General features: G+C 45.9%; 1 protein-coding gene and 1 pseudogene across 1 annotated transcript; one reads left to right on the top strand and one right to left on the bottom strand.

Annotated features, from left to right (window-relative positions):
• The first annotated feature begins 1,850 nt into the window (after nt 1-1,850).
• On the top strand, nt 1,851-4,814 carry LOC119347628 (coatomer subunit zeta-1-like). The gene is made up of 6 exons (XM_037616234.1): nt 1,851-2,010; nt 2,319-2,478; nt 3,632-3,779; nt 3,884-3,961; nt 4,340-4,424; nt 4,531-4,814. Exons 1-6 carry the CDS (start codon nt 2,008-2,010, stop codon nt 4,588-4,590), a joined length of 534 nt encoding a protein of 177 aa, XP_037472131.1. The 5' UTR covers nt 1,851-2,007; the 3' UTR covers nt 4,591-4,814.
• A 3,904-nt stretch (nt 4,815-8,718) lies between these two features.
• LOC119307861 lies at nt 8,719-23,377 on the bottom strand (annotated as a pseudogene).
• Nucleotides 23,378-25,424: the final 2,047 nt, after the last annotated feature.

The following is a 25,424-nucleotide window of genomic DNA, read 5'->3' as shown; positions in this document are numbered from 1 at the left end:
TCGACGGGGCTGTCACAGCGGTGAAGAACCATCCGGATGAGGGCATCCTTAACAGAAAAACCAACTTCATCAAATTCCACAGTTACAGAGTTATCACGAGAAAGCTTACGAACACAGACTAAATTCTGAATAAGTTCAGAGACACAAGAACATTATTAAGATAAAGTGGTCTAGAGGTGGAGCGAAAACTAGTGGAACCAATGTGAGTGATAGGAAGACCAACACCATTACCGACAATGATACGAGAAGAAGTGTGGATAGGAGACACGGAAGAGAGGTTACCCGGGTAAGCGGCCATATGCGAAGATGCACCGATGTCCATAAACCAGTCGCCACCGTCGGAATAAGCCCCGGTCGGGGGCTATTGGTCAGGTGCAACGAGTAGTGTCGGGTCATAGGAGACCGGCGCGGGGTAGCCTGAGTAGCCGGTCACTCCAGCGCTAGGGTTTGGCCCGCCTTAGCCAACCAGAGCGGAGGAGTAGTAGGGCTGCGGGGCGACCGGGCCTGGTTGTTGACCGGCGAAGAAAGCCTGATGGCCGAAGGGCCCGGGCCATAGAAGACTCGGAGCGGGCGGCCATGGCACGGGCATGGTGTAGGCGTGCACAAACCCGGTCCATCGGTTGTGGCTGCCCCCCAGAGCGGCGTCGGCTGTTGCTGTTGGCCTTTGCCGCGGTCGCGGTGCCACTGGTGCGGCTGCTGCTACTTCTGCTGTGGCGGGTGTTGGAGAGGAGCCGCGGGAACCTAGGGCCGCGGCTCGAACGGGGCGCCGTAGGCGCCGGTCGACGTGGGAGGGGCCGCAGGCCGAGGCGCCTGGAAGGGAGACGGGAGGCGCGCCCGCGGGTGCAGGACCGCTGCGCGAGTAGCCGGCGGCGTAGGCGGTGTGAACAACATGGGAGCGAAGATGCTTCAACCGGCGTTCCTCGAGACGGAGATACACCACCGCCCGCTCGTAGGTAGGGTTCGCCATGAGGATGAGGTTGGAGGCGGCGTTGTTGAGATCCTCATTGAGGCCGACGGTGAGGGTGGAGAGGAGGAACTCGTCACCCACTTTGAAGCCAATGTCGTTGAGCTCGTCGGAGAGGGTCTTGAGACGCATGCAGTAGTCGTCAACGGAGGAGTCGTTTTGATGACAACCGAAGAAATCTTGCTGCAGGAAGACGATCCATTGGAGCTTGTTGTCGGTGAAGAGGCCGACGATCTTGTTTCACACCGTGCATGCATCATCCTTGTCGCGAACGACAGTGTGGAAGATGTCCTTGGACACGATGAGGAAGAGCCACCGGATGATGGTGGCGTCGGTCGCCAACCAGTCGACGTCGCTGTTCAGGTCGAGGGGAGCGGCGCTCGACGACGGAGAGGCGTGTGCCCGTGGCAGAAGATGAGCCGCGACGACATTGGAGGTTGGGGACTGCTTCCTGCGGCGGCTCATGGTGGCGGGAAATACGTGATGCCTGCTGGGGTGGCGATGGGCAACCGCGACGGGGAGCTCGGCGGCGATGAGTTGGCGTCGTCGGGAGGCGGCGTGAGGGAGGAGGCGGGGTGCGCTGCGGCGGTGGCTAGTGGAGGAGGATGGTCGTGGGGCTCAGGAGTGGATCAGATTTGTTTTTCCAAAAAAAAATCCAGTGAAGGGGTGGACCGAGCGGGTGAGGTTGTCGTGGCCTGTCGCGTGGCGCGGCCGCTCAGTCTCGCCTAATAGTGCTCGTGCACTATTAAAGTTTTCAGGCAAAATGTTTCGCAAAGCTATGGCCTAACCTTGAATATGGCCCGTCCCTAAGCACGCCAACGCTTCAATTTTTTTGTTTTTTGCGCAAAACATTGTCAAAATGTTTCGCAAATTTGACTACGGCCCGGCCCTAAGCACGCCAACGCTTCGGCGTAAAAGCCCAACGAGGAGCGTGTAGTCTACTCGTGCTTCGTTTCGTTCGTCGGTCTGCGCTGCAACCGCCGGAGATCTCGTCCGCCGTCCCGTCCCCCCGCGCTCCCAGCGAACCCGTCCGGCTTCCCCCAATGGTAAGCAACACTACCACCCCCGACGCTCTTCGTTTGCTCTGCGCCCGCCGTACAGTCGATTTCCCGACTTGCCCCGATCCGTCGCGGCCGGCTCCCGCCATGGGCATGGGCGGCATCATATGATAACTTTCACGGCGATTCAGTTACCGATGAGGCACAGCTCATCCTCTCTCGTATGTTTCTTGTCAGTCTGGGCTGGCAGGCAGTGTTTCCACGCGGGCGCAAATCGGGATCTGCTGTATGGTGGCCTGAGCCAGTTTGTGCTTGCTGTTGCTGTTCGTTTGATCCTTGGTTGTATGTTCGCGCAGGAGACCTGCCCGTCGGTGAAGAACATTCTGTTGCTGGACTCCGAGGGGAAGCGCGTCGCCGTCAAGTACTACACGGATGATTGGCCCGTGCTGTCGGCGAAGCTGGCCTTCGAGAAGTCGGTCTTCGTCAAGACCCAGAAAGCAAGCTCTGGGGCAGAGGGTAACTTGCACTCTGCCTTATTCTATTTTTAACAACAGGGAAGGTGATTTTGTATGTCTGATGATCGGTGTTAGTTGTAGTACTCCAATGTTTTGGTCCATAATGCTTGCTGTCTTTCTGAAACCGCAAATTCATGCGTTTGATATCTTGCATTGATTTGTTGTTGACAGAATTGTCTGCTTTCCATATGCTCATAAAACAGGTTGCTGTTGGGGAGCGCTCTTTATAATCAATTTATGGTTTCTTCTGTACTGACAGTTTGGTACAAAATTGAATTAACCATATCTCCCGTCGTTCTTCCTTTGGTGCTAATCACTATCTCATAAATTATGACTATTTGGGTGAAAAACATGTTAATTTGTTTGTATATGAACAACAATATGATTATCTATATGTCTTTCTCTTCTGTTCTCATGCTTCTCTTTGATAAGGTTTTGCCATCATCCTTTTCTCTCTCAAATTAACACCTAATGCAGCATCCTGCTAAGCCATATTTTCTTAAAAAAATAGTATGCATCTAATCGAACTTTATTACATATTAACCATCTGACCATAATTGATGTTGCAGTGATTCTCGAACTAGGTGGGTGGGTTAGCAACCTTGTGCCTCTATGGTTGCACTCACTTGCACACTAGATGAATTTTGATTGCGGCCAGTTTTTCCTTTACCAAAACACTGGAAGTTCGTAAACAAACATGTCAAGCATTCGTTCTGCTGGCAATTCTTTTTCGGCGGAAAATTTTGTGCTAACATGATAGGCGCCAAATTTTGGCATGGGTTTGTGATGCAAATTAGGCAACATGCAAACATCTCCGTAAGGCCACAAAATAAGTTTATCTAACAAAAAAGCGCATAAGTTCATTCTCATATTATTATATACTTATATGGAAACCAGTATCCTTCATTAGGGCTTGTGGAAAGTAATTTACATTTTGTTAGCTTTGGCTGAAGTTATCGCTTCGCACTTCCACCATTCTCACCAATTGGAAGATGATTTTGGATAGTATTGCACTTTGCTTGAGTTGATTTTTCTACTTAAACAGGAGACGTGTCCGTCTGAAACTTTCTGTTGATCTGTATGTGTTTCTTACTTGAAGACTACTCATCTAATTCAAGCTATTAAGTTCCATTTATTGCTTTCCCCATTTACAGCTGAGATTGTAATGTTTGATGGTCAAATTGTTGTGTATAAGTTCATCCAAGACCTGCATTTTTTTGTTACTGGAGGAGACGAGGACAATGAACTTATTTTAGCATCAGTTCTTCAGGGATTCGCTGATGCCATTGACATTATTCTTAGGTGCTCAATATAGTCAGATTTTCTACCTATTTATTTTATAACATAATATTGTTACGTTAACATCTGATTGCATACGGATTTGTTTTCCATCTCATTGGTTTCAGAAATAATGTCGACAAAAGAACAGCTCTTGAAAATCTGGATCTAATTCTATTATGCCTTGATGAAATTGTTGATGGAGGGTAAGTCCTAATCTTACTACCTCTTATTGTTCAATTGTATTTCTTCATCTTCTCTATAACACTTGACCTTGCTCATCTGCCTGCTCATGATAACACCGGTTTTGGGAGTGGTGGCATGAAAAAGGAATTCTATTGGTACCTGCACAAAAGAAAAGGCACATGCCATTAGTTAATATGTAAATAAAAAGATTTGATAAATAAAAAGATGTCTTGAACTTGAAAGATCTGGAATAACAAGCTTCTCATTTCGAAATGTTATTTATATATTAAATACCATTGATTCACATGTTTTTTCCAGGCTTCCATATATGACTAGTCTTCAAGATTTCCTTGTTCATTTACTTAAGTTTTACTTTATTTTCTTGAATGGCTTCCCAGGATTGTCCTAGAAACAGAAGGAAGTGTGATAGCTGAAAAGGTACTAGCTCATGGAGCAGAGGGTACCACATCAATCGCCGAGCAGGTAGGTTGCAGACAACATAATCTTTTTCTACTTATGAAACTGGTTGCTATCTCCTAGTAGAAAGGGTTTGCTTTAACGGAACTAAGTAAATGTTTTCTGTATGCAGACTATAGTTCAGGCCCTAACAACAGCAAGAGAGCACTTTGCCAAATCTCTGCTAATGTGACGTGTCCTGTTCTTGTGGACGAAGATGGCACTGGACCAATGTGTTCATTTCAGTGTCAAAGGAGAAATGAGGGGAAATGTCGGAATCTGTGGGTGTAAAATTACGCGTTTTCGTTGACATTATATGTGTTCAGTTTTACGAGTGCTCGAAATTTGTGTGGACAAAGATTGTGAAATGTGACCGTCTCGATTTTGCTTGGTTCAGTTCATCTCCTTGTTGTTTTACTGTTACTTGTCGTGTCAGTACAATGCTTATAGAGGTTAACAGGCCACCTTCTCACTTCAAAGAAGTAGGCTGTGTTTGATAGCAAAGTACTATATAAACCAAAGTATCAAAAACTGCAGTAATTTTGCCTATAGGTATGAGATATCATGGTTTTACCAAAATAGAGTATTTTGGAGTATTCACGATACATAGAACCTGTTTGGCTGTTGCCATACAACACAGTAAATTTTGCTACCTAGCTGTTGCGTTTAAGCACTCAGTAGCTCTGTTTTTAAAAAAAGAGGTCTTGGGTTCTTTCTATTATGTAGAGAAAAACTATAGATTTCGTAATACTACAATATTAAAACCATAGTTGTTAGGGGCAACAAAACAACTCATTGTAAATAAAACTATGGTAACCTCAAAAACACTATAGTATTCTCAAAACACTTAGAGAGTACTCCCTCTGTAAACTAATATAAGAGCGTTTAGGTCACTATTTTAGTATTCTAAACGCTTTTATATTAGTTTACGGAGGGAGTACTTTGCTGTCAAACGGGTTGTAAATGTTCTGCTGAAAGCAACAATACCAGAGTTTGCCAAAAATTCACCTTGCAGCTATGAAGGTAGACAGTTGTGACCAGGGAGCATATGAAGATCCTGGATCGATGCAAGTCATGTAACTACGTTGCCTTCCCTCCGCTTGTTTGTTGAACTCGGAGGCAATTGCCTCGATCAATGTATTTTGATTATAGGAAGAGAACTTCCCGGTTAATTGCGCAAATCCGGTTTAAAACCGCCACAACCGTCCACACAAGGGACATGAGATTCCATGGTAACATCGGAGGCACCGTCGGCCGACCTGACACACGACAGATAACCACACATACTTCCGAGGTAGTAGCACACAAACATCATGGTCTCATCACTTCTCCACGAGCGAGCAAGCAAGCAAGCAACCACGACTTGGCCACCGACGACCACCGTCCGACACCACTCACCGCGACAGTCACGCTTTAGTAGTATGTTCGTTAACCATGCCACGCTAGCTCCTCCGTCTCAACGAAAGTGAACGAACCCATGGGAAAGCAGTGGAAAGAAAGAAAAGTCACTCCCGGCACACGCTTGCTTGCTAATATCTGGCGTCGTCACCAAACCACCAGCTTATACGTACGCGGGCCTGCGGCGACGAAGGGCCGGGCGACACGCGAGCAGGCGCGCTGTGGCGCGACAGCGACGCCTTGTCGATCGCTCGCCCGGGCCACAGTCTCCACCACCCCCAGGATCGAACCGACGACGCCGATCGCCCCCGCCCGCCACCAAAGATCCCATCCCCTACATGCCAGTCGTTCGGTCGGATCGGACGCATATCTCCCCAGCCGACTTCGCCCGCCCGGATCGCTTTTCGTCCGCTACTTAGCTTAGCACAGTACTACTACTACTACGTGCCGCTCCTAGCTAATCGGAAGGCAGCGCGTGTTTGCTTGTGCGGGCCGGGCACGCACGCACGTACCCACCCAGAGAGGAGAAGCCAGCCGCGACGTTAAAAAGATCGTCCGGGGGGAACCTTTCCCGCGGGACACCATGAAGTTGCCGCGGTGGGACGTGGCCGCCGCCGGGGCCGAGAGCGCGCACGCCGACGCGCAGCAGCTCACGCCGCCCGCCACGCCCGGCGCGGACGATCGGGCGGCGACCGGCTCTCGCAGGCGGCCACCCGCAGGCGGCGGCGACGGCGATGGGGGCGCGTTCGTGTGCAGGACGTGCAGCAGGCGGTTCCCGACGTTCCAGGCGCTGGGCGGGCACCGGACGGGCCACACGCGGCTGCAGGCGCGCCAGCAGCGGCCCGCCCCTCGCAAGCCTCGGCCGCACCACGAGTGCGCCGTCTGCGGGCTCGAGTTCGCCATGGGCCAGGCGCTCGGCGGCCACATGCGCCGGCACAAGCAGGTTGAGCCACAGGCGCACGTGGAGGAGGCGCTGGGCGCAGTGCACATGCGCCGGCACAAGGAGGCCGGCGCACAGGCGCCTGTGGAGGAGGAGGTGGCGCTGGGCTGGCACGAGCAGGCCGACGCGCAGGCGCCTCAGCCGCGTGTGGAGGAGGAAGAGGCGCCAGGCGGGCACGTGCGCTGGCACAAGCAGGCCGGGGCACAGGCGGCGCGCGTGCAGGATGAGCACCACCAGCAGGAGGAGGAGGCGCTGGACTTGAACTGCCCGCCGCCGCTGGAGGATCATCGCGGCGGTGACGACCGAGGAGATTGTTCCGCCGCGTCAGACCCTCCTCTGCTCAACCTCCTCGTGTAGCTGCATGCCGGGCTGACGATTCCGAGTTCGTGTCTGTCTGGATCGATCTTATTACCATTCATCGTGGAAGAAAGTCCATGTGGCGATAAATAAACAAGGTACTTTTATGTAGTTATTACGTGATTTTCATGTTCCATGGCTATTGCCATTCGAGTACGTCTAGAATCTAGTCAGTCTCTCGTCATAGAATCCGGACATGTACGCTGCTTTTAATCATGCACGCATACGTGAGTGGGTCGCAAGAGCACGTCGTCCGAGGAGCGCGAGGCGGATCTTGGTGCCGACAACGAGCATCAAGCGATCTCCTCCGTCCATTCTCCGTTCCAACATGTAACATCCGCCTGCAGCTAACTACCATGTTTGTCCCAGATGACTTCTTTTCAAGAATGAAGATAAATAAATAATATTCCCTCCGTTCACAAATATAAGATGTTTTGGTATTTCTACATTGACTATGTATGGTGATTGCTTTACGTAAAAAGAAAAACCATGTAACATCCGCAGCTAATTACCATGTTTCTCCCAAACTACTTCTTTGTAAAGAATGACAAGCTCCATACGCGGAGCATTCGTTGTCCTCTTGGCAGCATCGTGATTGTGTGAATCCCTACACATAGTAGGTCTGTAATGAAGCAAAGCAGCTAATTCCATGGCTGATCGAAGCTCTGGCACACGTGACGACGTGAACTTCTCCACGTAGTAGAATCTGAAAATTCATAGCAGAAGAGTATCTTTCTTCCAAGAAAACAGAGATGACAAACACCCCCTCTAGATCGTCTTGCAATAGCTTGCAAAACGATTTTATATTATGAGACGAAGGAAGTAGTTGAAAAGGTATTATAGGGACAACCAACACAAAGCGGGACAACCAACACAAAGCGTAATCCATAGATGAGCTGAGATTCATCTACTCCCGCATGAACAATAAATTTGAAATAATAGACAAAAATACCAGGCCTTTAAAATGCCTTTTTTTCGTTGATATCTAAGAGGCTTTTTTTGTCTAGAGCTACTCAAATTTCATTTGTCCCAAAACATTTGCATGCCCTAGCACACTTGAGCATCTTCAGTGCCAAAGGAAACAAGTTTTTTTTGAATTTACTGCTCATATCAGGTGCATGTGAGCCCAGGCACCAAACCTCCCTCCTCCAATACGACATAAATATTGTCAACCGACACCAATCATATTTTCCAAATGGTTCAGTCGGTCAATGTTAACCATGAAACCAAACTCAGCGCAATAGAGGTGACATCATAAAACCTTTTTTGTCTAGCATCCTTTCTTAAACCAAGAAAGTCGACAAAATTTCCAAGTACTTAACCAAAAGCAGCAAGACACAAGTACCTTATACAGGTTTTTGAATGCATAGGGTCTCATAGCATGAAGTATCCATATCCTACCACTTACATTTAAAATAAACGAAGAGAAATTCTCCCCATAACAGAGTAAGGTCTAACGGACTAAGGAAAGGTCAAATACCAACACTCATAGCATGGTACCATAAGTAAATTATTATATAATAACGCATGATAAATAGCGTAGTCAATATAGACACCATATATAGTTACATGACAATGAAAAAGTGTCCGTACATTGTACTCCGTATATGAGAAGATAATATATCATGATAATTTAGTACTTGGTATGTAGTAAATTTCTTCTTTTGCGAATGTGGTATGTACTAAATTAACATGGTTTCTGCAAAAAGAGAAACTTCTTGTGGCTGGATGGCTGGCAAAACTAGAAGTTCTCCTTGTGGAACTCGAATTGTGTCCTTGTTTTTCTCGAGAGATCCTTTGCAAGATAGCGCAATTCATTTGTCAGTGTCGGCATGCCGCAGTAGAACACTCCTGCGATATCCAAGAAACACAGGGTTAGTGTCAATTCAGAAAAGCAATGCTATGTATGCACAAAAGTGTTGCTAGTTGATTGATCATGTTGCTCTTAATTATGCAGTGGACTGAGACAAGAAGCTCATGCCTTGATTGGTATGTCACAATTAGGTAAGAGATATTATCCACGAATACTATATATGTGCATGAGGAAATTTCAGAAATACACAATATTCGGGGCTGAGGTAACAAAAAACTACAACTCTAAGGGTTGTTAATAAAAAACACAACTCCAGGACTAATCAGTAACAAAAAACACAGATTGCTTCGATTAGTCACTTAATGAAAAATATGACGTGCGGGTCTCATGTGTTAAGTGACTAGCGGGACAGTTCGGCTTGATCTAGAAAAATTAGAATACTTAAAGTTCTTTAAATAAATAAATAAATTCAAAAAATCCAAAAATAAAAATTTGTAGTACTATCCATCTTTGTTGATCAATCCAGGAAAATTTCAGCCTATTTTACTTTGATGTATTAAAGTTTGGACAATTTTTGTATGAACATGAATGCGTTGACTTACAAAAACTGTCCAAACTTAAAGTGGCCAAGTAAAATAGGCTGCAAATTTCCCAAATTGATCAACAGAGATGGAGTGAATTACTACTTTTTTCAGTTCTTTTTTGAAAATTTTATTTTTTAACTTTGAATATTTTTAAAATTAACACATGGGGCCCACATGTTATATTTCTCATTAGTCATAGAGTTGTGGTATTTGTTAAAATACCCCAGAGTTGTAGTTTTTTGCTACCTCAGCCTCAAATGTTGTATATTTATGTATTTTTCTCTATGTGCATATACCAAAGCTCAACTAACTATGCGTGTATTGACCATTTCTATCTAGACTGTGGTTAGAACTCCAAGATGCAGCTTCTCCAGCATGCTAATTGTGCTACGCACAGAAAGTGTGTGGTGCTAGAAATTGTCGTGACTGATTATATATGTATTCCCTAGTGATCTAAACGATCTTATATTACTTTACGGACGCAATACTTCTTTACTAAGCCTCAAATGTTGTGTATTTGTGCAATTTTCCCTGGATGACCTGCCTATCAGTAGGCCAGCGTCGTATTCGTGAGCATGGCCCCACTTGTCTGCAACCGTTGGATGTTAATCGGACAAAGCCATAATCATACGTGCAGTAGTTTCGTATTGCAAAACAGGAGTAGTAGTTAGTTTCCGTATGGTACTGACCGACGCGTTTTCCTTGATTCTCCTGAGCGATGCGCTCGTAGGCCTCACGCCAGTTTGCTCGCCCGAAGGTGGTCTTGACTCGACTGCCGGAGATGATGTCAATGCCGTGCTTGGCATAGTACAGCGACTGGAGAATGGTGAGGGGCGCCGACCGGGCGTCGCCCTCCTTGTGGACGCTGGTGCAGTGGGTGTGGAGCTTGATGATGCCATCCTCGTCCGTCTCGGCCACCTCGTCCATGATCCCACGGAACCACTCGAAGGAGCCTTGCTCCCTGGTGGTCCAGTAGAAGTAGGCACGGCGAGTCTTGAACGACGCCGACGGGCTTGCGTCGCCGGGGACGGGGTTGACAGACTCGATGTCCCCGAGCCGCTTCGTGTTGTTGATGATGTCCTTGATGATCGAGATCATGGGCGTGGCGCCGATGCCGAGTCCCACCAGTAGCACAACCTCGTACTGCTTGTCAGTGGCGGAGGACGGATTATTTTTGAGGTGGGGCGAACTCTTAAGCATATACTCCATCCATTCATAAATATAAGATGTTCTAGTAGCTTTTTCTTGAATTGAATGTATGTAGATATATTTTAATGCATTACAGTACGTATGCAGTCTATGTTTAAAAATCCAAATATCTTATACCTTTATGAACGGAGAGAGTATATTTTTGATGTGGCTAACAACTACCAGAAAATATTATTTTCAAATATGCAATTCATCACAAAAAATGCCACCAATCATTATATGTAGATTATCAAACCACTATCTAACAAATGACACTAAAATTCAAAACCAAATTACCTATGTTCAGTATCTTTGCTAGCCATATTCCCTTCCCGTTCATGGTCTCGTACTGCCCACCGGCCTCACGCGCACAGTGTGCTGCTGGTCGCCGGAAACATGAGTACACGACCACGTCTGCATGCGCGCTCCTTCTGGCCGTTGGCCTCACGCGCGCGCTTGGTTGGCCGCCGCGAAGGTGCGAGCTCGCCCCTTTTCCTGCTAGGGTTTGTGTGTCGACTAGAAGCGGAGTCGCTCGACTCTGGATCCTGGAGCTGGCGTGCGGACGATCGATAGAGTGGATCGAGCGAGGCGTCGGGACCTGCTACTTGCTACGGCCCAGTTGATTGGGTAATCACGGCCCAACAAAACGTTTCACGCTGATTTTTAAGCTGTTCTATTTTTTAGCGATCGATCACGTTATATATACGTATACACAAAGCAGAAACGCCAAAAATCAAGGTAGGGCGAGCGCCCAACCTCGCCCTACCAGGAGCTCCGCCTGTGCTGCTTGTAATCCTCCGCGGGTGCACCATACGGCCCATCGATTAGTATCTTGGGGAATCTGCAGATTAAGTTGGTATTTAATTTTTCAAGATAGATCCACATGGCCAAAGACAGCAATTGCGCGAGGAAAACATGGTAGCAGATGGATTTTATTAACGCATAGTTGCAGTAGGAAGGGAAAATATTCTTTCCGGTCCATAAAATTGTTCTTATTGTCTCTTACATATGGCCGTTCATCCTCCTGACAAAACCCGGGAGTCCTCTGACCGAGCTTTTAAATACTCGTCCTTGGAATCCAAAGTCCAAACTCAGCCCAAAATAAATAAGCAATGACAGTTTCATGTATAAAAATATCAATTTAACTATTTAGCCTGCTATTTTCACTAAAACCCTAGTTTCGAGCTATTTCGTACTTTCGGGCTTGGCGTTTGGACTTAAAACTGTAGCCTAAGCTTGGCCCCTAAAAAGCAACAACCGGGAGATGCCACGGGACATGCCATCACCACTATACTAGTCCTGCCCACCCATCGGACAATTACACCTTGATATTTTCCATATATCAATCAATCCATAAAAAAGGATTCTGATTAGTGTCACACGTGTGGCACGAAGCTATTCCGTCCTGACGTTTTTTAATGGCAAGTTCAGTTTTTAAGGATGGCAACTTTAGTCGTGAAGCATGTCAACATTCTGTTTGGATGGTAAGCTTAAGTTTTTTTTTTACCTTTTTTTTGGACGGCAATTTTAGTTGTAAAAATGTCAGACCATTGTTACTTCGTGCCACACGTGTGGCACTTATCATTTGAGAAAAGAAAACATATCAATCAATCAAACAAATCATCCATCAATACTGGAAGATAGGCCTAGCAAGTCGGATACAGGAAAGTCCAAAAGTCATTGGACTAAACTGTGGTTGGCCAAGGTGCCGGCAAAGGTGTGATCGTTTGCATGGCATCTAGTAAAGAAAATAGCATTCCTACCGGTGAAACTCTAAGCCTGTTTGGTAAACTCAGGCAGGGGAATGGGAGTTTGCACAATGGTATTTATGGAGGGATTAGGCATGAGAAGTAGTTTTTTACTCCCATTCCCTTGTTTGGTTTATGGTGGGAATTTGTGTGGGATAAAACTCAGCTCACGAATTAGCAGGGTATCCCTGGGAAGAAATCGGTGGGAATTGGCTTTCTCAACTCCCATTCTCCTTCCCACTTAAACTCCCATTTCCTCTAATCAAATAGTGAATTTTTAATCTCCTCACCCCTTAACTTCCATTCCCCATCTCTAATTCCCCTGAACCAAACACACTGTAAAGAGGAGGAAAATATCCGAGGATGATCTATGTGTGTGATATGCAATGCATCAGTATGGCATCACGCTTTACTTGATTGCCATATGTCTAAGTGTGTGTGGGCACTTATGAAGGAGGAGCTTGTGGAGCATATAAGACTTTGCAAATCTCCTCGTAACCTTGTGGGTGATATGGTAGGCGAGACGAAAGGTGAAGCATGAACAAATCTTTCAGAGTCCACTGTCCACAAGGCTGTTCGTTCTGAGATACTCGAAGGATCTTGAGTGGAGAAGAAGTTGGCTTATTTTGCTGTTTAGAGGCCGAGAGAACCAAGGTGGATTAAATCCCTAGATGGAGGGCCAAAGATCAATGTTGACGTAGTTGTTTCTCAACATAGTGAGAGAGGTTGCCGCGCGGCAATTTGCAGGGATGGTCAAGGAAGATACATGGGAGCATTGATGACCTTTTTTCAAGGTCTTGTTGATCCGGAGATTCTAGAAGATCATGCTTGCTTTGAAGCCCTTTCTCTTGCTACAGATCTATACATCCAAAGGGTGAGGATAGCTAAAGATTGCATCACAAAGGTATGTCCGATCGAATCGATTTCAAACTCACGATCCAAGAGGAGAAAATGGGACCGGATTTCACGGGAAAAAGTCAACTTTTGCTCATACGTACATACCTTGGGTCGGACTTGGCGTCGTCGCGGTCATACTCTACCTGGCGAATCTCGTTCTTCCCCTCCGTGTTCGGGCAAACCTACAATTTGTACACACACGTTTAGCGATAGATATGGTTCCAGAGCTTTTGGGGTTGACTATGATGAGATCAATGTTACTAATCACAATAATACCTTAAGGAAGGCGTCCCTGAGGTCTTCGGTCCAGTCACCAAGCGCCTTGATGTGGACGTTGACACAGTCATCCTCTGGCGCCGATGTGATGGAGAACGGGTGCCTGAACGCTCATTCAGTTCACCCATTAGACAAATCGCTATTTCATTGAGGGGTTATTTTGTTTGAGAATAAAATTGTCACACATGAGATCTAGAAAAAAGACGATCAACTTAAGTGAGTGTTTGGTTCAATATATCCTTGCGTATTCGCGAAAGAAAGTAAGTATTTGGTTCAAGTTACACCTTAGTCCAGACTAGAGGCTAAGGCGCGCTTCACCACGCCACTCTTAATTTGTGGGATTAACTCTTTTATATCTAGAATATTCTTACAATAAGTAGTTTTGCTTTGATTTTATCTCTGTTGGCTTGTGTCTTAATTATGTTCTGGCGGTGTTATATATATATATATATATATATATATATATATATATATATATATATATATATATATATATATATATATATATGACAAATGTTTCCTACAAGCAGTGGTAGTTACCACCACTTGCGTTTTGTATGTTGTATGTAGTATCCGTCAAAATAGAGAGTGGTTTGATGTGTGGTTGCTGTTTTATATATATGTGAACATAAACATAAACATATATCATATTGGGTTGCTGTTTGAGATATTATTTGTTCCGAGAGGAGAATGAAGTTGTTTGATGTGTGGTTGTGGTGTCTTTACATGTTTCGGCCTCAGGGTCAGCCGGTGATGGTTGTTTGAGCCTCTTGGGAGCTCTTATTCCATGCTAAAACCGTGAAATTGTTGTTTCACATGGGCCAGCGGAGGAAGGTCTCGCTTGTTCAGCTCGACTCTCCGCATCTCTCGCTCGTTTAGTTTTTTTCCAGCTCGCCACACTACTAGCTCAAAAAACCAGTTTCTTTTTATGTAGGTAGTTGAATTAAAAGATGTTCAAGGGTTTTTAAAATATTGTAAAATTTTAAAAATCATGAGTTCTAGAAAACATTCACGAATTTAAAATTATTCATGGATTTGAAAAATGTTCACAAATTAAATATAATTTTGGATTTATGAAATCTTCACAAACATAAAAAATGGTCACAAAATTCAAGAATATTAGTGAATTTAATCAATATTAATGAATCTGAAAAGGTGGATTTTAAAAAATGTTTATGTTTTGATGTTCACATATTTTAATAGCGTCATGAATTAAGATGTGAGAAAAGTAAAAATTAAAAGGAGAAGGATAAATAAAATTAAACATCACACACCCTCACATGCGAGGTCCTCAACACCTCACAACCCCTGGAGCAACATGACACTTCGAATCAAGAGAGATTAGAGCATCTACAATCACAAATGCTTAAATTGGCTTCCCCGGTCAGTGCCTAGTCACGTCCGTTTTGAACCCTCACTTTCCGTGCAAAACAATCACTCCTCGTATTATCCTCATGGGTCAAATGCATATGATTGGCGGAGAGGAAGAGAGAGAAGAAAGAAAGAGTAAAGAAAGAGAAAAGGTGGTCCGCAGTGGGCCAAATCCTACGTGGCATCCTCTAGGACACGCGTGGACATCCCCATATCTTTCCCATGTATGACTTGGATATAGGGATTTGTGGATTGTCCGGACACGCCCGGACAAAGTAAGAATTACAGTTGGGGTGGTTTTTTAGCCTATCTCCTGTCTGAACAGTGACCGGGCTGTCCAATGGGACGCTTGAGGGTTCTGCTTGTAGATGCTCTTAGTATCACTATAGATAGATGTTTTTCTTTGTGCCACACTAACAATGTCTTTGTGCCAAAGATTTGCCATGCCAAAAAGTTGGCTAGCCAAAAAATTGGTTGAGGTTTCGCTTGCCAATGAATTGGCAATCATCCAAACAAAAACCAATACTTCGGCCATGACCAAAAGGTTGGCAGGGCAGACATTGGTGGCAATCCAACACACCGTAAGATCCCATGCCATCTACACTTACCAAGGTAGCTAGTTTATCTTAGTTTTGCGAACTTGTGACTTTAATTTTATTAAACTACGTTATATAAGTTTAATAAAAATATATAAAAAAAGTGTGATGTTGTTAGTCCTAAAACCAAACAGCCCTTAAGTGAGCCGGCCAGCCGGAGATGTTTGTAAGTTTGCTGCAGCTTACCACTCAAATTTTGAGACGCCTGGGCATTTGATGAAGATGTATTGTCCGCCCTTGAACCTGAACCCCTCAGGCTTGGACATGTGCAGGGACAGCAGGCTTGCGGGGTGCGGGTGCACGGCCACCTTGATCTTCTCCACCAACCGCACCCTCGATCGCAGTGTTCGTGTCAGTCGTTCGCACGCGTACACGACAATTGGCACTGTCAGGTACATCCACGTCTGCACGCACCACAAATAGTTCCAGTCAATACTCAATTGTCAGTCAGCTATGACCGATCGAACCCAGAGGTTTATTCTTTTGAGTGCAAGCAATTTTTTTGGCTTAGGCAATTCTCGTGCAAATTGGAAGAATTAACTATTTTTCTAAAGATATATGGAGATTCCATGTATTTAAAATTTTACAAGAGCTCCCCATTCCACAAGATTGATGTGTTAACGTACCGTCTTCTTTTGCCACTTCTTGGTGAGGTAGAGGAAGTGCCCGTGGACGATGAGCAGCGCGTAGACGATGACGAACAGATGGTGTGTGTACAAGAAGGCATTGTACCCAGTGAAGCGATTGAACAAGGCGTTGATGATCATAGTGAGGCGGTTGTGCGAGGCACTCACGGACCGGGTGAGGCGGCCGAGCAGCCCGGGAAGGCTATTTGGGTTCTTGGACTCAACGAGGCTCTTAGACTTCTTTGGCTTGGGGCGTCGGAGCTCTCTTTTGCGGAACCGCCCCGTGGCGAGTGTAAAGGTGATGGCCATAAGCACCAACATCACTAGCCCGGTCCACCCTTCTGTGCCCTTCAAGAACCACCAATAGTTGGGTGGCTTCACGTCGCCGAAGAATGGCTTCATGGGCTCATACTCATCATCGGTGGCGTGCACCAGCCTCGGGAAGTCGCACGTCAGGTGAGAGATGATATGAAGCCCGGCGCCGACAGAAATCCCCACAGCGATCACCTTGTGGAAGTTGAGGTTGTCGTTAAATGGCACAAACCGTCCGAGCGTGGTGCGGCTCCGAAGCCACGTGACGGCGTTGCGGCACATGGGAAGGAGAGTGAGCGCCATGTTGAACTTGAGTGTCTCGGCGCCACCCTTGGCCACACACACGCAGTAGCCCATCACCTTGAACACAACGCGGTGGCGGTACTGCATGAACTTCCAAGTGAATAGCCCCGTGCAGATGGATAGCCACAGGAGCATCACCCAGCAGCGGCGCCAATTGTCCTTCAAGAAGTATCGGGCGCGGCGGTACAACTGCTTGTGCCAATTGGGTTCCGCCACTTTACCGCCCTTGGTCATCGTCTCGCTTAACGGCTTCAGTAATAGCATCTCCAAGCTGTGCAGCTGCAAATTAACAACACAATGCTATTTGAAGAGTAGTACTTGCTAGGATTATGATGATACTTAATCAAATTACACTACTACCTTCTTTCCATTTTATACTACTTATCTTAAAATTTTTGTTTTTCTGTTTTATAAGTTTTATTTTTATTGCTCCCAATCACATGTTCAATTTTTAAGGTGCGTTAAATCACTCTATGCGAGGATTAAGAGAAACTCATCAATGCATATAAATATTTTTTGGTTATTCATGCATGCATGCATTGCAATTAAAACATTAGTAAAGGCATTTTTTGGTAAAAATAATCGCATTAATTGAGTACTTTTGTAAAGTATAAAAATTATTCCATCACTCATCATCTATCTTAGTTGGTGAGATTTTTGAATTGAACGCTATAAACCAGATGGAAGGTAGTATTTAGCACTCTAATAGAACAATTCTAGGTCTGCCACCGGTTGGTCGCATCAGAGTTAATTACCTCGATGTAGCCATGGCCGTGGGGGTCCAACTCCTCCATGATGAGCTTGTCATACTCCTCGGACTGTTGTGCGGTTATTGTTAGATGGTTCGCCGACGCGCTCAACGTGATGATCTGCAGACCAGATCAGAATAGCCCTCATTGATGTGCAAATGTTCAATGACAGTCTTTTTGAGCGAGAATCGTTCATCGTCGAAAATAAGAGAACACACACCCCCTCCATTCCTGTTGTTGGAGAATGGAGATGCTTGAATGAACCAGTGAAAGAGTAGTTGGAATTCACCTGTTTGACCTCCGCCTCGCTGATCTTCCCGTCAGCGTTCTTGTCCATCCTGTTGGTTAGTCAAAGACATTCACTTATGTACTTCACCTTTGACCTTGACCGACAAAATACATGAGTTACACGACACAAAATGGTTTTGTTAATAAATGATTTACCCGACGCATCAATCAAGGACTAATGTTTACCTTGCTATATAATAAAAGAGCCCATCTCCGGTACATTCCCCACTAGATGTGTAAAAGGCAATGTGGACTTTCTAAAAGTCAAACTTTGTAAAATTTAACCAAATGTGTAGAGAAAACAATTTATACATCAACACTGAATATATAAGGTTTCGCCGGGGGATCCGCTCCCCCCCTTGTTCTTTGTCATTGCTATTGACCCTCTACAAAAAATCCTCCAATTGGCCACGAGCAAGGGGGGCCCATGGTGCGGACGTCTCTATATGCGGATGATGCGGCGGTGTTCATGGTACTGATCAAAAAGGATTTTTCCGTCATCCTCAAATACTTTAGCCAAGTCACGGGCTTGTGCACCAGCGTCCATAAGAGCTCGGTAGTTCCCATCCAGTGCAACCACATTAATTTGGATCACATTCTCTGAAGCTTGCCGTCCGCGAAGACATCCTTTCCTATGCGATATTTGGGTCTCTCATTTTTGATTTTGAAACTTGAAAAGGTGGACTTCCAATTTTTGAAAGACAAGGTGGCCATGAAGCTCGTCCCTTGGGAGGGCCAAAACATCACTACCATCGGCCGCACGAGTCTTGTCAAGTCGGTGCTTACCTCCCAAGTGGTGTTTTCTATTACACCTCTAATTGTTCTGCCAAGTACGCTTCGCAACACTAACAAGTTTGAGAGGGCCTTTCTTTGGTCCGGGTCAGGCAAGACAACCGGAGCAAAATGCAAAGTAAATGGAACAACGTGTGCCACTCCTTGTTCTATGGGGGTCTTGGAGTCCTCAACACCAACAAATTCGCGCATGAACTTAGATTATGATGGCCTTGGTATGAATGGAAAGAGCCGAGCAAAGTTTGGGTGGGCATGCGCAACCGTTGTGATGAGAGAGACCTTGACTTCTTCTATTCATCCACCATCGTCGTCGTTGGGAACGGCGCCAAGACCCCCTTTTGGGACTCCCCTTGGGATTTTGGGATCAAGCCAAAGGATATAGCTCCGCATAGTTTCGAGGCGTCGACAAGGAAAACACAAAAAGTTCGGGAAGCTCTCAAAGACAATGCTTGGATTTCAAAAATCAAGCTGATACGTCTCCGTCATATCTAAATTTTTTGATTGTTCCATACCAATATTATACAACTTTTACATACTTTTGGCAACATTTTATATTATTTTTTGAGACTAACATATTGATCCAGTGCCTAGTGCCAGTTTCTGTTTTTTTGCATGTGTTTTATTTCGCAGAATATCCATATCAAACAAAGTCCAAATTCAATAAAATTTTAAAGAGAATTATTTTGAAATATTTGTGATTTTTGAAAGGTGGAATCAACGCAAAAGGAGGCCCACAGCCCCCACGAGACACTAGGGCACGCCCTAGGGCCCAGGCGCGGGGTGGTGGGTTGTGCTCACCTCGTAAGGCGGTTGGAGCGCTACTTCGGGCGCAAGGAAGCTTATATCTGGAAAAAACCGTGTTAAAATCTCAGCGCAATCAGAGTTACGGATCTCTGGATATTGAAGAAACGGTTTTTGGCTAGATCTAGGAGCGCGAAACAGAAGAGAATAAAGAGGGAGATCCAATCTCGGAGGGGCTCCTGCCCCTCTGCCACCATGGAGGCCATGGACCAGAGGGGAAACTCTCCTCCCATCTAGGGGGAGGCCAATTAAGAAGAAGAAGAAGGAGGGGGGGCTCTTGCCCCTCTGCCACCATGGAGGCCATGGACCAGAGGGGAAACTCTCCTCCCATCTAGGGGGAGGCCAATGAAGAAACAGAAGAAGGAGGGGGCTCTCTCACCCTCTCTCAAGGTGGCGCCAGAATGCCGCCGGGGCAATCATCGTGTGACGGCGATCTACTCCAACAACTCCGTCATCTTCACTAACATCTTCATCACCTTCCCCATCTATCTATAGCGGCCCACTCTCACGCAACCCGCTGTACCCTCTACTTGAACATGGTGCTTTATGCTTCATATTATTATCCAATGATATGTTGCCATCCTATGATGTCTGAGTAGATTTTTGTTGTCCTACCGGTAATTGGTGAATTGCTATGATTGGTTTAATTTGCTTGTGGTTATGTTGCTTTCTTTTGGTGCCCATCATATGAGCGCGCGTGTGGATCACGCCATAGGGTTAATTGTATGTTGATAGTACTATGCATTGGAGGTCAAGGGTGAGAGAAGCTTCTTCCTAAACATAAAAATTGATGCATACGGGATTGAAGGGGGACCAATATATATCTTAATGCTATGGTTGAGTTTTACCTTAATGAATGTTAGTAGTTGCGGATGCTTGCTAATAGTTTCAATCATAAGTGCATAGAATTTCAAGTAAGGGACGACATGCTAGCATAGGCCTCTCCCACATAAAAACTTTCTACCGGTCTAGTAACGTAGTCAATTGCTAAGGGGCAATTCCGCAAATCCTACCACACTAATCCACACTCGTTATACTAATTTAATTGTTTCTTTATCTAAGCAGCACCTACTTTTTATTTTTACATTCAAACTTATCCCTTCATACCTACAAAGTACTTCTAGTTTTATTCTTGTTCTAGGTAAAGCATACATTAAGTGTGTGTAGAGTTGTATCAGTGGTCGATAGAACTTGAGAGAATATTTGTTCTACCTTTAAATTCTTGTTGGGTTCGGCACTCTTATTTGTCAAAAAGGCCTACAAACAATCCCCTATACTTGTGGGTTATCACAAGCTCAACAACGCTTTCTTGTGGAACCACTTACATGAGTTTGTGGTGCTTTGGTCCCTAATACATGGCATTCAGTTGGATGAGCTCGTGGAGGATGATATCTCTTGGAAGCACACACGCTAGTTGCCATTACTCGGCGGCGCCCTCTTACAATACCCAATTCTTGGGACTCACTTTCACTTTCTCACCTATGGAGCATGCGGTTTGGAAGGCTCCCCCAAGGTAAAATTCTTTGCATGGTTGGCAATCCAAGATAGGATTTGGGACGTCGACCGCTTGGCCAAGCGGGGATGGCCAAATTGCGGTTATGTCCTTTATGTAGGCGGGAACAAGAATCCGAGCCACATCTTTTCTAAAAATGCCCTTTCACTCTTCACCTTTGGAACCTTGTCAAGGCTTGGCTGCAACTTGGACACATTGACACCTCTTCGTGGCACCTATAAGATTTGATGAAGGATTGGTGGATCAACTCTTCGGGCGATAACATACCTAACCGAAAAGCTATGGCTTTCCTCACCATGCTTGTGTGTTGGATGATTTGGAACGAGCGTAATACCCGCATATTCCGACAAAAAAGTGCTCCTCCACCTATCCTTTATGCTTAATTCAAGATGAGGCCAAGCTTTGTGCGAAAGCGGGAGCAAAGAAGTTAGGGAGTTTCATTTTGGGAGAGTAACAATTTGGGTTGTAAGGGTTTTTCGTAACACAAACTCTTCTCCTCCTTAATTAATAGATGAGGCAAAGCGTATGCCTTCGTTTCGAAAAAATAAAAATAAAAATAATGAATGAAACTGCATGTTATGAGGAATTTAAGGGTATGTGTTTGGCCATAAACTTGGTCAAACTTGGTAAGGTTTGACTTTTAGAAAAACTATGTGAACTACTTTATGGAAAGGAGGGAGTAATAAATAATGTACACTACTTGATGTATGTCATGCATGGCAATAAATAAAATTATCTAAATTCATAACACATACACTATGCACCCGAAAGAGGTAAATAGACCGGTAGTCATAGAACTTGCACGCGATAATCTGTATAGTGCACAAACTTGCAAAATATATGTTTCTGGCCATCAAACTTGCACGGGCATTCATATACAGTCACATTTCCCATACGCGGGTGTATTCATGGCCTACATGGCATGCCAGCGGGGCCAGGGCCTGCTGTCAGCCGCTGTCGCATGATAGATTTATAGAAAAGCCCTTAGTTTTTTTATTTACGTATTAAGCCCCTAAAATAAAAAAGAAAAACATGAATGGTGGGGTTTCAAAGCCGCAACCTGCCCCTAGTAGGGCCGAGTGGACAACCACACCAGACCGTGAGTCCGATGATCATTCGTGTTATGATATCACGACTAATTCCTTTATTATATAAACACAGACCGAAAAATAAATTTTAAAAGAAATGTAACCCGAAAAAAGGAAGCACTATGGCTCGTTCGTGTGACCTCGTGGTCAATGTTAACTAAGATTACCACCATGCTACAACAACACAACATGTCCAAAAGGGATAACATTTTTCATGTTGTTAGTCCTTGTTCTACGTAAGAAACCAACTTATATTCTTGTGTTTGTGACATTTAAAAAAATGTTTATGTGTTACAAAAAAAGGTACATGATATTTCAAAAAATGTTTAAACATTATAAAACATATTTCATAAGCAGTACTCCCTCCGTCCCAAAACAAGTGACTCAACTTTTTACTAACTTATATCAGCAGCCTAAACTTGAAAGTAAAGTGCGAAGGATGAACTAAGAGTTCCCTTAACTAGACCTGTGCATAAACAACCCGGCCCGGAGAGATGTGCATACAGGCCGGGCTCAGGCTCCGGCTCCATTTTCTTGCTTGAAGCCCAGCCCAAAAGCCCCAAATGATCATAATTTATATTTTCCTTAAAATATAGGTATATGCTATTGTGTTAATACCCCGGATATTATTTATTTAATTGGAAAATATAACTGCTCATGTGTTTCAGGCCGGGGCAGGCCCGGGCTTGTGATTTTTGCTTTGGGCTTTGACAAGCCCGGCCTAAACCAGGCCCGGCCCGGGGAATGATCAGGTTTACTCTTAACAAATGCGGAGGGCGATTCTCAAAAAAAAAAAAAAAATGCGGTGGGGGCGTAGTTTATAATTAGCGTACATGTCGAAGAAGAGCTGCAGGCGGCTCTTGAAGCTGGGGTCTGAAATTTGATCCCAGAACTCACGCAGCTCCGCCTTGTCGATGCTGTCCCCGGAGATGCCCCGCCGCCTTGCCAGCGTGTCAAACAGCTCGCCGGCGAACGCGACCTCTTTCATACCTGCAAAATTATTGTTTGATTACAGTGATACGCAACTAATCAGGCACGAGCGAATTGTGTTTTCGATTGAGATAAGGCGGAGCGAGGCGAGGCGTTTGACGTACCGATGCACTCGCCGAACATGGACCGGGGGAGGAGGTCATTCTGGGCGTTACTGTCGAAGAACCCGGCGGCGCTGGTCCATCCTTTGGAAGCGTCAGTCTCGCTGATGAACTTGAGACCCTCGAGCGCGAGCGCGGGGACGGACGACATGGACCTGTCGAGGCGGCTCGGGCCGCCCCCGCGCGGCGCCGGCATGGGCTCCACGAACCGCGCAGTCTTCCGCGTCGCGGAACGATTCCCCGGAGGCACGTCCCTCTCGCGCGCGCCGCTGCTGGCCTCCACGATCTCCCCCACTCCGGGGCCGCCCCCGGTGTCGTCAGCGCCCACCCGGCTAGGCATGTCCGGCCGCCGGTTCTAGCTCGTCCCCAAGAAGTCAGCCAGCGGACGGAAGCACGCACGCACCCTGCCTGTAAGAAACCGCTGCTAAATGCTAATGCGGAGGCAGAATTCAGCCAGCGCACGCGCGCCGGAGGGTCGCTGCCGGAGGTTTCGTTTCCGCTCAGGCAGCAGCAGCAGCAGAAGCAGCAGTTGGAAGAGGGATTGGATACGTGTGATGAGACTGGAAGGGGCGGGTGGGAGATGGCTATTTATAGGGAAGGAAGGTTGGCCTGCTGGCCATGGCGCGGCTGGGTGTGTTCGGTAGGGTGTAAGCCAAAATACTTGGTCATCAAAATGGATGGAAGAAATGTATTTATAACTAAAATATGTCTAGATACATTCTCCTTTATCCATTTTGATGACTAGTATTTTCGGATGAAGGAAGTACGAAGGATGCATGAACTCATTTTTTTGTGCTTGGTAGCGTGCCTCCGTTTCAAAATAGATGACTCAATTTTATACTAAACTTAGTAGAAAATTGAGTTATATATTTTGGAACGGAGGGAGTACAAAGGATGTATGAGTCTGCACTAGTTTAATACAAATACTCTCTAAAAAAAGCTTAACACAAATACTCTCTCCGTTTCTAAATAATTGTCTTTCTAGCCATCTCAAATGGACTACAACATACGGATGTACGTAGACATGTTTTAGAGTGTAGATTCACTCATTTTGCTTCGTATGTAGTCACTTGTTAAAATCTCTAGAAAGACAATTATTTAGGAACGGAGGGAGTACATTAGTAGCATGCATAAAAAGAGCATACACGAAGAGGCACGTTAAGATAGCATGCACGGAAAAAAAAACAATTATGCTGAAATGAGAATGCAACCAAAAACCGGTACGGTGTGAACTGTAGGTTGGAGCTGGATGTTGCCCCGTCGTTGTGGTCTGTTGCTTGTTGCTTCATGATTAGAACGGAATGTTCGTCTTGCTTGAATAAAAGTACATTATCCAAGTGGAATAATCCGTGTTTTAGTTCACATGTGCTATACCCACGCCATGAGTTATGTTGAGACCGTAGCTTGAGGCATTGCCCCATCCCAATGCATCTATATAGACTGATAGCAAATAGAGCGCCGCCTACCCATTTTCGCCCACTGCATCAAAGTTGTTGCTAGTTCCTTTCCTCTCGCTCCTGACACGGCGTAAAGGAAGGAGATCCGTTCCCCTCTGTCCGGCGCCGGCGGCGAGGCCGTGGGCTCTCCCTCCGTCTGCCGCTCCGACGGCGGCAGGGTTGGGGAGCACCGGTGCCTCGCCGTCGGCTTGTAGATAGGTTAGGGTTAGGTTTTCGTGGCGTGGCGGCTTTGATGGCGGCAGCGGCGACGCACCGGCGAATAAAGGTGCCGCGACTCTCCCCATCTCGACGTTGTTGTCCATGGCGGCGTCGAAGAGTCGTTGGCGTGCGTTCCTCATTGGTCTCTCGGATCGACGAGTTTAGTTTTCTTTGGTTTGGGCTGGCAGTTGCCGTCCTCTTTGACAGTTGCTGCGACGGCCTGAGCGGGATTGCAGATGGCTCGATGCTGGGCTTGTGGTCGACGGCAGGCAACCCTTGTGTCTTTCTTTGACTTCATCGATTGAAGACGGTGGTGCTGGCGTCTAGTGGGAGGCACGGGGAAGTACCCCGGCCGACGTGCCACATAGAAGATGGTTCTGTCGCTCGTGATGGACAATTTCATCGGCTCACAAAGCGATTTTTGTCGCGATGGTGCTCCTCTGGACCATGGCTTGAAGGTTCTTCATCTCCTTCCAATCCGGCTACGCTTCAGCGACGACGGAGGTTGGCGATGGTTGATGGATGTTTTTTGCAGAGTGACTCCCTAGTAGTCGGTTGTATTTTCTATTTTAGTGGGGGTCTTTTTTGCAATTGTATCGGGATATATGTCCTCTTGGCTCTGTCTAGAATTGGGCTGCGTG

The sequence above is a fragment of the Triticum dicoccoides genome, chromosome 1B (assembly GCF_002162155.2).
Source record: "Triticum dicoccoides isolate Atlit2015 ecotype Zavitan chromosome 1B, WEW_v2.0, whole genome shotgun sequence".
NCBI classification, from domain to species: domain Eukaryota; kingdom Viridiplantae; phylum Streptophyta; class Magnoliopsida; order Poales; family Poaceae; genus Triticum; species Triticum dicoccoides.
The sequence above is the reverse complement of the archived record's forward strand: the minus strand, read 5'-3'. Positions and strand labels throughout refer to the sequence as shown.